Source organism: Myotis brandtii, unplaced genomic scaffold (assembly GCF_000412655.1).
Source record: "Myotis brandtii unplaced genomic scaffold, ASM41265v1 scaffold1888, whole genome shotgun sequence".
Taxonomy (NCBI): domain Eukaryota; kingdom Metazoa; phylum Chordata; class Mammalia; order Chiroptera; family Vespertilionidae; genus Myotis; species Myotis brandtii.
The window spans coordinates 101,486-114,853 of record NW_005357024.1 but is presented as its reverse complement, the minus strand read 5'-3'; the positions used below and the strand labels follow the sequence as shown (position 1 = coordinate 114,853).

General features: G+C 54.0%; 1 protein-coding gene across 1 annotated transcript in view; it reads right to left on the bottom strand.

Moving 5' to 3' along the window:
- Positions 1–13,368, bottom strand: part of SEC24D (SEC24 homolog D, COPII coat complex component) — a 61,560-nt gene that overhangs the window by 38,582 nt on the left and 9,610 nt on the right. The window contains exons 3-7 of the mRNA XM_005864571.2: positions 10,746–10,891; positions 9,329–9,580; positions 8,929–9,056; positions 5,099–5,210; positions 2,777–2,904 (exon numbers count right to left, since the gene is read on the bottom strand). Of these exons, the coding sequence (XP_005864633.1) occupies positions 2,777–2,904; positions 5,099–5,210; positions 8,929–9,056; positions 9,329–9,580; positions 10,746–10,891 (766 nt within the window). The remainder of the gene's footprint in view (positions 1–2,776; positions 2,905–5,098; positions 5,211–8,928; positions 9,057–9,328; positions 9,581–10,745; positions 10,892–13,368) is intronic.

The following is a 13,368-nucleotide window of genomic DNA, read 5'->3' as shown; positions in this document are numbered from 1 at the left end:
AGAGGTGGGTGCTTATCAGTTGAATAACAAAAATAGAAACTAGTGATACAGTTTGGAAACACAGATACCATGCCAGTTTTTTTAAAAATGTGAATGAGTGGCGAACTCTTTCCGCTAACATATGATGTAAATTGTGGCATTCGCACCAGTTTCCGCTGCCTCCTTACGTGAGTTAGGCAGCTGCCGGCATCGCCAAGAGCAGTTAGCATCCCATTAAACGTACACACTGCAGGTACCTTTGAATGACTGTGGTTTTCATACTTCTCCTTCTGTACATAGTGGACACCCAAAAGCAATGATTGCTGGTTAATAAAGTTTCATGGAGGAATTTAATACTGTATAGCTAATACATGTAATAATGATTAAGATGATGGTAAGAGTATCATTTCTATACCAGCTTATTTTATTTTAAACAATTTTTTAATTTAGTGAAATTAAGTGATGTTATGATTTTATTTACGAGAGAAATGAGTCTCAGAACGTGAGGTGATGTTGCCGAGGGGGCACTGCTGGAAGGCAGCACCCTCTGCACAGGCCCCACCTCATCAGATCCTGCCCCACTGCCTGCCCCCCGACCCAGCAGAACCCGGACAAACCATCCTTCACTCTGCCGCATCAGGCACACCTGCTGCACCCACGCTGCCCGCACCCACACTGTCTAACCGGCACCCGCACTGCCGCACCCGCACTGCCTCACCCGCACTGCCGCACCCACACTGCCTGCACCACTGCGAGCTAAGGCTGCCCAGGCCTTCCTTCTCTTCCCCCCTCCTCCCCTCCCCCTTCTCTTTCTTCCTTCCGTCTTGCAAGTAGGGCTGATAACCTCTTTAGCTTTTACTCAGTGAGAACCTGATGCCTAGGAAACCTTTAATCTCTAAAGCATTACTTTACTACCTCAGACTTGATCACTAAGGGGACACATCAGCTACATGCACTTGAAGCCCTTGTGCTACTTAAATATCCACCAAATGTGACTAAAGTCGGCAATCCTGAAGCAGGGTATAAAAAGTGTATTTCACAGGCTCTAACTTTCCGTTAATTATAAGAAACAGCACCCTGTCTTCCGGTAGAACATGACATAACCCTAAGAAGTCGCTGCTAATAAGACATAGTCCTGTCTAGAATGTGAAAGCGTGAGAACACGCGGCCATACAGCTGATGGCATGACAGCAAGAGGCTGTGAAGGGTCGCCTCCCCGCGGCCCTCGCTGCTGCGGCGTCTGCCCAGGGAGGCCGCCGCACACCCCCTGCAGTCGCTAAAGTTAAACTGAGGCAGAGGGCTTCCTTTTTTATTCCTGTTTCTCCTGAAGTTATTCTCATTTAACAAAAAATAGAGATTTACAAGAATAACTCTGTGTAAGCTTGGTGCATTTAGCTTCTAACGTGTAACTGAAGCCCTAGCGGGTTTGGCTCAGTGGATAGAGCATCAGCCTGTGGACTGAAGAGTCCCAGGTTCGATTTCCGGTCAGGGCACATGCCCGGGTTGCAGGCTTGACCTCCAGTAGGGGGCGGGCAAGAGGCAGCCAATCCATGATTCTCTCTCATCATTGATGTTTCTCTCTCTCCCTCTCCAGTCCTCTCTAAAATCAATAAAAATATACATAAAAATAAATAAACTCACTTAAAATTGGGTTCTAATGACCTTTGCCCTGACAGACCGGACTGTCCCTGCACCCCTGCAGTTAACCCTGTCGGAAAAGGGACGCCATTCTGCTCTGGGCGCCTGCCTTCCCCGGGGCTTTTCCTAGCTGCACAAACGGGGCCCTTCAGGGGTGCAGCCGTCTCTACAGGAACTGCACGCGTTGCTGTCTGTTCAGTGCGATGTTCAGGCCCTGCTTCTATGCGAGGCCAGCACTCTCTCTCCCAGCTTATGGTGACGCCTGCACAGCCTCGGTGGAAGCGGACACTGTGTATAGAAAGCAGCCTGGGGCTTCTGAGGCTGCACCTCAACAATACTGAGCGTCAGGGCTCCTTTAAGTTCTTTACAGGACAGAGCACCTGCGCAATCGGCTCACTTCAGAGCCCACGTGTCACGAAAGCGAAGCCTGGGCTGCCTGTACACACGCACAGGCTCACCACCTGCATGTGCTCTTTGCGTGGATAATACACTCGGGGGCTCTTTTTAAAAAAATACTTTTATTGACCTCAGAGAGAGAGGGAGAGGAAGAGAGAGGGAGAGAGAGAGAAACATCAATGATGAGAGGGAATCATGGATCGGCTGCCTCCTGCACGCCCCACACTGGGGATCGAGCCCACAACCCGGGCATGTGCCCTGATGGGAATCAAACTGTGACCTCCTTTGTGCTTCCCCCACTTGCCCGGGCACTGAGGACACCCTTCCGAGGGAAAGCATGCAGATGTATGTGCTCCTGCTTCCCAATCACTCGGACTGGGCAGCACTGCTGGGCGTCTGGCCCAGGGACTGGTAAGCAGGCGCAGTCAGATGGGCCTTGGGCTCTGCTATCTCCTCCCCAGAACCCCAGAGAGCAGCCCTGCACTGGGGACGAAGGGCCTCACCGGCGGGTGTGGGGCTCACGTGCACCGTTCCCCACAGGCCAGAAAGCGACCGGCCACCCGTGCTTGGCATGCAGGATGCCCGCAACGCAGCTTGTCAGCTTTGCGTTTTCCTAACGAACAGCGGGTTGAATGGCGACGTGTTTGTGCACTACACTTGTTCCAGTTTCTGTTTCCAATACAAGATGCTGCCTAAGAAGACAACGCTGTAGGCAGACTGCGGGGACGCGCAGGTGGCCGCACTGCTGCTCCCTCACTCTTACCTCGTTGGAAGGCACCGTGGCGAAGGGCGTGATGACGGCGGCCAAGGGGATCTGGGCCTGCTTGGCCATGTCTGCCGTGCACGGGAAGCAGTAGGTCGTGCAGCGGATGTAGCGAGGACTGGCGTTGCCTGAAAGAGTGAGAGGCACACGGAAGGTCAGCTCTGAAACCGGGACCTGAGCACATGGAGGGGCTTCTGGGTAAGGCATGGCCTGTGTGGTTTCTAAAAAGGACTGTGCAATTCCACCATCCAGCCTCTAGGGGCACTGCGGCTGCTTGCACACCACCACCCTCTCAGCAGACAGGCTTCTCACTGCTGTTCCCACACGGATGGCAGACCCCAGGGCGCTGAGAGCAAAGGCACAGAGCACAGAGCAGCACCCTCCCGCCTTCCAGCGGCTGCCCCGCTGCGGAGCGCTGAGCATCTGGGCACGTCGTGTCAGCAGGTGACACTTCCTCAATACGATTCCATTTCATTATGTTAGTTTGAAACTGAAAATCAAATCTAGAAATGAAAATTCTACTGGTAATAGAAATGTGTTTTAAAGCACTTCAATCTATTTTTCATATACGTGATGTTTCCTAACCAATTATATTTATTTCATGGTATGACAAATACTTTGATTCTCTAGAATAACTTTCCTAAAATAAAGTTCGAAATTAAATTATGATGAAAATCTGTAATAGACTGTGGTGAAGAGAACGCCACCCTCAAACATGTGCTGCGTGGTGGCCCGAAGGAGGACACAGACGATATTCACCCCACAGAGGAGCCGTGGCCTCGGAAGGTGAGAAGTGCTGTGGGGGTGCACACCTGGCTAAGGACGGCGCCTGCTGTTTTAAAGGGTCGCTGAGGGGCCTCAGTGAAAAGTACCAGCGAGCAAAGCCTCCGAGGAGGCGAGGGGTCCCCAGGCCGGCACCTGGGGAAGCTGTCAGTTGTCACTTGTTACTGAGGGTGGGCGATGCTGAGGTGCAGAGGTGAGAGGAGCAAAGCTCAGCGAGCAGCAGGAAGGAGCCTGGATTCGTGTGCAGGTGTGCGAGGAGTGCAAGTGTGCAAGATGTGCGAGGAGTGCAAGTGTGCAAGGTATGCGAGTGCAAGTGTGCAAGGTGTGCGAGGAGTGCAAGTGTGCAAGGTGTGCAGGGTGTGCAGGTGTGCGAGGCGTGGGAGGCTCCCCCCGAAGCCCCTCTGTCCCAGATGCTGCCTGGACAGCGCTGAGGACAGCTCGGAGGATAGACCTGGAGGAGGGGAGACCCCCACCTGGACCCTGGCTGGCTCCACAACCCTGAGAGGACACACAATGCTGTTCACACATGGACGCTATACTTCCGGGGCTGAGTACGTGACTCATTCAAGCAGCATATCATCATCGGAGTGTCCGACCTCATCAGGGTGCACTGTCACTGCCATAAACAACAGGACACTCTGTTCCTGGGAGGACCAACCCCGCCCCAGGCTGCCGGGTGGACTCAGTGACAGCAGACATGGCAGGCAGTGACAGCTCAGCGCTCCTCGTCCTCGCTGAACAGAGAGAGCACAGACCCAGAATCTTAACGGAGCTGCTGTAAAGGCGCAGCTGGCGGGAACTCGGCCTGCCGACATCTCCAGCGTCAATGCCCTGCGCTCTGCCCACGCCGCCCTGCAGGTCCGTGCAGTGAGGAAGGTGACAAAGGAGGGCCCGAGCGAATACACCCGTCGGTGAGCGTACAGAGCCCTCCGAGACTGCGATGGTGCACTGCCCTCACCGGAGCGAGACCTCGCTGACAGCCGCCTCTGTACTTGGCTGCCTGACACTGTGCTCCGTGCTCTCTGTCTGTGTGACCTCCTTCTCACGGGGCACCCTGCGGCGAGCACAGCGTTGCAGGGGAAACTGAGGCTGGAGTTTAAGTACCAACGTGGGTCACACGTACAGAGCGACGTGGCCAGACCACAGAGCCCTGTCCCCTCTCAGGCTCTGCAGATGCGGACGGGTCTTCACAGACCCACCTGTATAAACGTTCCATCAGTGAAGGTGGGATTGAAGGGATCAGTGCACGAGCTTAAAACTCATGCTGCGAGCCCGGGCGGCCTGGCTCAGTGGTTGAGCGTCCACCTATGAACCAGGAGGTCACGGTTCGATTCCCAGTCAGGGCACACGCCCGGGTTGCAGAATCGATCCCTAGTTTGGGCGTGCAGGAGGCAGCCGATCCATGATTCTCTCTCATCATTGATGTTTCTCTCTCTCTCCCTTCCTTTCTGAAATAAATAAAAATATATTAAAAAATAATAATAATGCTGCTGTGAAAATTGTAAACCCTCGATCAGAACTGTGGTTGCGAGTACATACCTTGATCTTGCACCACGCAGTCCGTGGTGACCAGGGGCGGGACCTGGCCTCTGGTGCTGGTGGCGTACACCTGCCCCCCTCTGGTGGCGCGGTCGTTCTCAATCACCTGGATCTGATCAAGAAGACGGCAAGAGCACGTCAGTCCTGTCGTCTCCACATGCTCGCCCCTCACTGCTCCACAAACGCGGGCTCACTGCTGAGCAAATTCTCCTTAGCGACCACCATGCCGTATGCCCCGCCCATGCTGACTCTCAGTGTTAGACCAGCAGCTTCCAAACTCTATTCTCAATGCTCTGAGCTCTGACCCAACCCTCCAGAGAACTTTATTTTTATTCAATTTGTTTACTGGGACATAGATAAACATTTTTTAAAAAATAAATTGAAAATAACTTTTTAAAGAAAATAATTTTTTTGCAATTAAAGAAAAGTCTAGAAGGCTAAAAATGAGTGTAGACGAAAGGATTTACAACATACAACCCAAACAAGCCTTAAGTTCCTCCTCAAATCTCCCTTGGCCTTCAGCACCCTCTGGCCCCCTCACACCCTGCTCCCTGAGACGTGAGACAAACAGTGTCCCGGGTGGGGTTCCCACAGGGTACAAGTCAGAAGGGAACACAAGTCCCTAAATTGTGTCGCTTCATTTGGAAACATCAGAAATTTCTCTAAGAAAACATTTCATGATGAAAAACTGAGGGACAAACATCGTCTTTCTGTTGTATTTGCTTTGGGCTGACAACAATGAGCAGGGGCTGTTGTGTGGAGCCAGAGAAACAAGAGGGAACCCTAAGGATTTTCCTCTCTCTGCTCCCTGCCGCCTCCTTCTTCATGGGATACACGAGACCGGGGTCAGGCAAAGAGGGGAGAGAAAGGGGGAAACTGGAGAAGCGAGGCCAGTGTCAAACTGAAGTGTGTGGCTTTGGAAGATACATCGTTGTTTATGTTCCTAAAGAAATCACTCACAATAATAAACTGTCTTCCCTCAAACTCTGAAATGGTGCCCACCCATCCCCCTCCCCCCTCCAGGCTGGCTGGCGCTGACCCAGGGGTCTGAAGGCACACCAGACACCAGACACCGGTTCCGCCTGCCTGTAAGTCTACACTTCCTGTCTCTCCCCTTCAAGTCACAGGACTGGGATTCTAATTAAATTAAAGATATAGAATATGCTCCAAACAGAATTACTGTGGAACACAGATGAGACTCAAGCCAGCACGGGCAGACACAGGAAGCAAACAGGGTAATCAAAACACTAATCACATTCCGTATTCCAGCCACAGTTCCTATAGCTCCACAATAATCTGCTTCATTCAGAACTGGAATAGATTTTACATTATCAACATTTACTGTAATGGTCTCACCAATGAAGTGTCAAATATGACAGTGAAATAGAAATCATGATCATTTACATATTGAACATACTAGTAGATGGTTCTTAGTCTCCAAATAGATTATTTCCAAAAAGTTTGTTTTTAAATTAGCCATTTGCAATTTACAAGCACTGGCTCCAAAGAAAGGGTGTCATGCATGGTAATGACATTTCTAAATTCATCTGCATACTGGCTGGGATACTACGAAGAGAGTAAGAAATACTATACCAGTTCCAGTCATTTTAAAACATATATGGTCGCTTTTTAAACTGACCTTGAGTGTATGTGCTCAGAAAACAGGCCTGGAGATGAGACTCGTTACCAGAAACGTCAACAGAGGTTCTGCGTGTGCCTGCGCTTCCCGGGCTTCGATTCGGGGGCAAGGACTCCCGACAAAGCCAAACCCCCTCAGCGCTTGGAGGTGCCGCCTCGGGAACCGCTCCCACACTATCCGCCTGACTCGTGCTCAGGGTCATGACACAGAACCAGGAGAGAGGGGGGTTCTCTGGGATAAGTGAACAGGATCAGGGAGCTCGGAGGTGTGTCTCAGGGCTGCCAAGGGCAGGGATGTGACCTGGGGGCAGGGGCAGAACGCGGGTCTGAGAGCCCCCTGAAGACACAGAGGGAGAGGGGAGTCCTGAGGAGGCGACCAGGCCTCGCTTCGAGCTGGGCACGGGCACGGTCGGGGCTGTGGGCGGGAGCACTAGCTCAGACGCTGTGCAGCAGGCGGTCAGTGGACAGGATGCTACCCTTTCTTTCCAGAAGCGAGGATAGAGTTAGTGGCAAAAGCATGCTTCTGTGGTGATAGGAGCATAAACACCTGACATTGCTGTTTTATTGCTTTCTTTTTATATAAATATATTTTTATTGATTTCAGAGAGGAAGGGAGAGGGAGAGAGATAGAAACATCAATGATGAGAGAGAATCATTCATCGGCTGCCTCCTGCACACCCCCCACTGGGGATCAAGCCTGCAACCTGGGCATATGCCCTTGACTAGAATCGAACCCGGGACCATTCAATCCGCAGGCCAACACTCTTTCCACTGAGCCAAACCGGCCAGGGCTGTTTTATTGCTTTTAGGGCACAAATACCACTGGACTGATCTTCCTGTTCTTATTTTAATGTCAGGATGAATCACAGCACATACTGCTCCTGCTTTTGTTGCTAATGTTCACTCATTCATTCCACCAGCATGGGAATGTCCACCTACAGCCCGGCCCACAGGAGGCTCTGCCCGTAAGCCAGGGGGGAGGGAGAGGCGGGACATCAGGGGACCAGGACAGGACCAGGACCAAGAGAGGCAGCCAAAGGGCTAAACGTGAGGCCTGTGAGGAAGGGAATCAAGTGTTGTGGCCGAGGAGCTAGAAGAGGGTTGGAATCTGGGTTCAGGGAAAGATCTTGGCCAGGACTATCCGAACCCTCATTTACAGCCGAGAGAGGAACCGCTGAGGGAGCTGCTTCCCAAACGCCGGAGAGCCAGCCAGCACAGACCCCGCCCCCGGATCTGGCTTCAGGGGGTCTGGGTGCAGCTGAGCATGATCGCTAGCAGCTCCCAGCCGACGCTGAGGGCCGTCCTGGGGCACACGTGGGACTGGAAGCTCTACGAGATGCTGTACCCTTCACAGTTCTCTTGCTTTTCTCCCTTTGTGGTAAAATAACACCCCCCAACGGGGTGACCCCTCACCCTGGATTCTGGAACTAGGGCAGGGGCCAAACTGCAGCTGCTGCAGCCTGCAGGCCATTTAGGTGACAGCAAATCCCTGCAGTTGTGAGCAGAGCTGGGGGGGGGGGGGGTTATTTGTTACACAGAGTAACTTAGTGAAAGCTGACTGATACAATCCTCCTCTGGATGGAAAAGAATTGTTATAGCTCTAAGTCTATATTCAATCATTTTAAAAATTTATCTTTGTTGTTTAAAGTATTACATATGTCCCCCTTTTCTTTCCCCATTGGCCCCCTCCATCCCACACCTGCACCACCATCCCCAGGCCTTCACCACACTATTGTCTGTGTCCATGGGTTATGCATATATGTATATAAGTTCTTTGGTTCAAAAATAATTTTTTTTAAAATATGCAAACTACAATATGCTTTCACTCTCCATGGGGATCTTTCTCTTATTAAAAAGGGCCCCTTAGTTATTTAAATAGCATGTTTATACAGGATACACTCTTACTACTAATGACTCATTGACCATAATAAATACTGCCAATATAATAAAAACATCAGTAGATACTGCAAGTTCATAGAATATCAAAGAAAAACCTACATGGGCTGCTTCTCTCACGGAGAGCCCAGTGCGCACGACCCCTCTGCCCCCCACACAGGAAGGGAGCCTTCCCTGCATGGTCATACAGTCCCCCACCGCAGGGACGGGAGATGCCCACACACTGGAGGGGGTCTGGAACGATGAGCACAGAGTGGCCCTTTGTGAGGGAGACTGAGGCGCGAGAGGGCGCTTACTGGGCTGGGCACGGCGTCAGGGTCCAGCTTCCTCTGGGGCGGGGGCGGGCCCGCCATCTGCGCAGGCCCTCCGGGGAAGCCTCCAGGGTACGCCAGCTGTGCGCCTGGCATCTGGGGGCCATAGTTGCCTGTTTGGAAAAATTTTACAAAGAAATGGCTAGAACCCAAATCCAGAGGTGGGCCCATGGCAAAGCCCTGCTGGCAGGTCAGGCGCGCTGCACCACTCGCCTCCGCACAGGCAGGGACCACCCCGGAGCCCCTGCTTTTCAGCAGCCACGCTGTTCCAAAAGCTGCCTCCCGTCAAACTGGTGCTGGGGGCCCGGGAACAGGAACAAAGCTGGTTTCCCAGGAAGGGTGGCCCCCCATCACCCAGGCCCTGCCCGGGCCCTGCCCGCCTTACCCTGCTGCGGGGGGAATCCACTGCCCAGGGTCTGTCCTGGAAGAGGCGGGGGCTGCAGCTGGGCATTCGGAGGCGCTGGGCCGGGCGGAGGCATGGGCGGTGCACCCAGGCCGTTCAGTGTGGTGGGCGGTGGGGGGAGAACCTGAGACCCAGGCTGCAAAATGGACGGCTGCAGAGGTGGCGGAGGACCCTGGCCCGAGGGTGCGGACAGGGAGCCCGGGGGCCCCTGGCCGGGGGGAGCCATGCCAGAACCTGCGGGAAGAAGACCAGTCACCCAACACGGCATTTCCATCTGACCCGCCACGGACACGCGGACACTTTCCTGACGTGAAGCCAGGAAGCACCCTACAAATCCACTGCCTTCGCTGCCACAAGAGGAGCCCTTCATTCAGAGAGCGACACCGATGTCGTTGGGGCATCTCACACTGGGACGTTGTTAAAGGGGAAGACAGCACCATCATTTCAGTGAGAAATGAGTAGACTAAGTTTTAACGCAGCTGCAGTAATTTTGTATGATACACGCCATTAGTTAAGGAATAGCATCTGGTGCGAAACCGAGACAGTCACAGGAGACGTGCGGACGTACAGTTGTTACGTAACAGGCGTTATGAAGGCCGCCCACACAGCCAGTTACTTCCACCCTGTGCTTGTCCTGACCCAGTGGACTCAGAACCAGGTAGGAAAGAGCAGGGAGGACGATGGGCCACTCACACGCCTTCCAATCATATTGGGAACGGCTGTACAGCCAGATTATGTTCCCTCTCCCGGAGTGTGTGCACTTGAGTTGCTTCCCTGGAGACGTACCCATTTTGCAATCAGTGAGAGATAAGAAATATCCTGAGGTTTTTCCATGATAATTCTGACACACTGACTCTAAGCAATGGAAACATTCTTTGTGAAGATAAGGGGCTGGCTGTGCTGCTATCACGGCAGACAGGCCCTCCGCCCCGAGCACCCGCACCCGGGGGCGAGTCTCCACACAGGCCTGCTTTCTCTCCCTCTGCTGCTCTGCTGCCCGCGGCGCCTGGGCCCTTTCCCGGGACCCAGTGCAGACCCCAGGGCTCGTGAAACATCTCTCCTGTGAGGGCCCCATACACACGCGAGGCTAAACTGCCCTCATGCTTCCTAAAGCAATTCCACTGTCCTAAGGCTTATTTGTGACACCAGTATTTTTTGTTTTCTGTTGTGTATTGAACGTAAGGTATTCTGAGGGTCCTTCAATTACCTTAAAATAAATGGCAGCATGGTCAGGGGGAAATTAATGACAGCCATTCACAATACAGATGAGTAATATAAAAATGTCGAAATGCGAGTTGGGCTGCGCCCAGGCTGCGTGCATTTTGAAAAGAGAGAACCCTTTCTCATTCACGTGCTCCTGACGCCGCCGGCGGACGCGGAGCGGCTGGGGCACGGTTACCGTAGCTGATGTGCATGGTGTCGAGCTGGCGGCCCAGCTGGGAGACGGATGCCGGGGGCAGCGGACTTGGGTACGATGACTGTGTCGCGGGTGGATAAGGGGCATAGGAGGGTGGCGCACTGCTGGCAGGTGGAGGGCCTGGAAATCTAGGAGAGAAAGAGGATGTTGAATTAGACAACAGAGCTTCACAGGCACGTGACATGCAACAAACACCAATAACTAAAATGAAATGCGCCTCCATGGGCACCAGGGAATGGCGTGTCTGCGCTGAGTCTCCCATGTTCTGGAGCTGAGCTCAGAGGGAGTCATGCAGCAGCGCCCTGGTAACCCCGGGGCTGAGCCTGCACACGGGGCTTCCCTGACCTTTGCAGGTCTCACCCCGTCAGACCTCCATCCACAGTTCACGTGGAAGCAGGTGAATGTGGGGGAGAGGGACAAGGTGGGCGGGCACTTGGCCGGGGACCACAGGCAGGTTCCTAGATGCAGCTGTCACCAGTGGCCGGGGCCACAGAACCGGAAGCCACAGAGGCAGCGGTCTCCACCCGTGGATGTGGCACTGACAGGGGCTCCCACGCGTGGAGCCGGGCAGTGCACGGCCCTCCCACGGTTCAGCCACCCCTCACGCCACCTGGCAAACAGGGGGATGAGGAAGCGGAGGCTCGGGGAGTTCCTGGTCCGGCCAGTCATGCCTGAGCCGGGAGGACGAGCTCACCCGACCCTGGAGCCAGACGCCACTGAGCTCCACCCACACCAGGTCCGCCTGCCGGCGACGGCCCGGCTCACTGCCCCCAGGAGCCTAATGAGGAGGAACAGGGACAGAACCAAAGGCTGACACCAGGGACCCGCACCTTCTCTTCGCTTCAAAGCAGCTGTTCAGTTCTGACATTTCTCCTGTACAAAACCTCTGCGATGCTTGCAGGTCACAGCCATGGGCTGCCCCAGGCCTTCTCCCTCCCTCCCTTCCCCCCCTTCATGGACGGAGACTTCCATTTCCTCAGTTACCAGCAGGAGACGGAGCCAGCGGCTTCGGACCCTTCCCCAAACCAGACACATGCAGACGGCTTAGCCTCACCCTGCGCCCTGTTTACCCGCACCTGCCGCTCAGCCACCCTTCACTGCGAAGGCTGTCAGGACAGACGAGGGTTAACCCGATGGGAAACTCCAGGGGCACCCCCACCTGCAGGGACCAGGGGTCCTTTGACCTGGTGACGAAACGGCTTCGCTATCTACGGGGCCCAGATTCACACTGGGGTCCCCGACCTTGCAGCCTGACCACCGGGAAGAAAGCTGGGTGGTCCTTGGAGATATTCCCTCGCAGTGTCTACGGGGCACAGCTTCCCACAAATCTCAGTGGACACACAGCACGGTCTCCAGCGGGCGGGCCACAGGCTCCCTCCCGGGGACAGTCCCGGAGGCTGCAGGCTGGGAGCACCCCACCTCCCCGCCCGGCTGCCTCTCCTTCGTTATGACACACACGGCCGGCTTCCCTCTGCTGCTCTCACTGAGCCTGCCCGTCAGGGCGCCTCGCTGGACGGCAAACCCGCCGCTCTCTCCCCTGGGCCGCATCTGACTGATTTTTAAATATTCATCAAGCACCTGCAGGCACTGCGCTCAGTTCCGTGAAGGAGCTGAGAGACGAGGGGTTTAAAATTGTATTGGGGATACTGGCCATTGACATCTGAGGAATGAGAGGCTAATACAAAACCCTCAAATAAGATGCCTATAACCAAACAGTGAAATGTCTGGTACTGACACAGTGACTGTTATATATTCCTAATATGTACTGATGCTGTAGGCCAGTGATGGCGAACCTATGACACGTGTGTCAGAGGTGACACGCAAACTCATTTTTTTGGTTGATTTTTCTTTGTTAAATGGCATTTAAATATATAAAATAAATATCCAAAATATAAGTCTTTGTTTTAACTATGGTTGCAAGTATCAAAAAATTTCTATATGTGACACGGCACCAGAGTTAAGTTAGGGTTTTTCAAAATGCTGACACGCCGAGCGGGGGGGGGGGGGGGAAGCCCCAGGTGCCCAGCGAGGGAGAAGCAATGGTGGGTGGGACCCCGTCCCCAGCGTGACCTTTCCTCCCCTAGGTCCCCCTGACCTTTCCTCCTAAGACAACATCCAGGCCTCTGCTGTATTTCAGCTCCAGGCCCAGAGAAGCAGTAAAACCAGCCAGGATGACCTCAGGACCAGCTGCATTGGATAGTGACCCTGCCCTGGTGCGGCCAATCAGCAGAGACCACGCCCTAAAAGCTGCTGAATATTCTATTGAGGCTTTCCCCTGGGACCTCCCCTAGCATCTCCGCCCTTAAACCCTCTGGACAGAGGGTGTGCGCATTCCCTCCTGAGCAGGCCCCTGCCTTTCCCTTCCCTCCCCTCCCAACACCCAGGCAACTGCCATTAGCTTATGGCTCCCAAGCTCCAAGGGCCCTTCCTTTACCTCCACACTGGCGTCCTCAGCCCGTTCCTTCTCGGAACAGCTTCTCCTCCCTCTGGACTCGCCCAGCACGTGTCTCTCACAGTCTGGGTCTCGCCGAGTTCTTCCCCAGCAGAACCCAGGCACCGAGGCTGCAGCACCAGGTGTGGCCTGGCCCCACAGGTTGGCCACCTG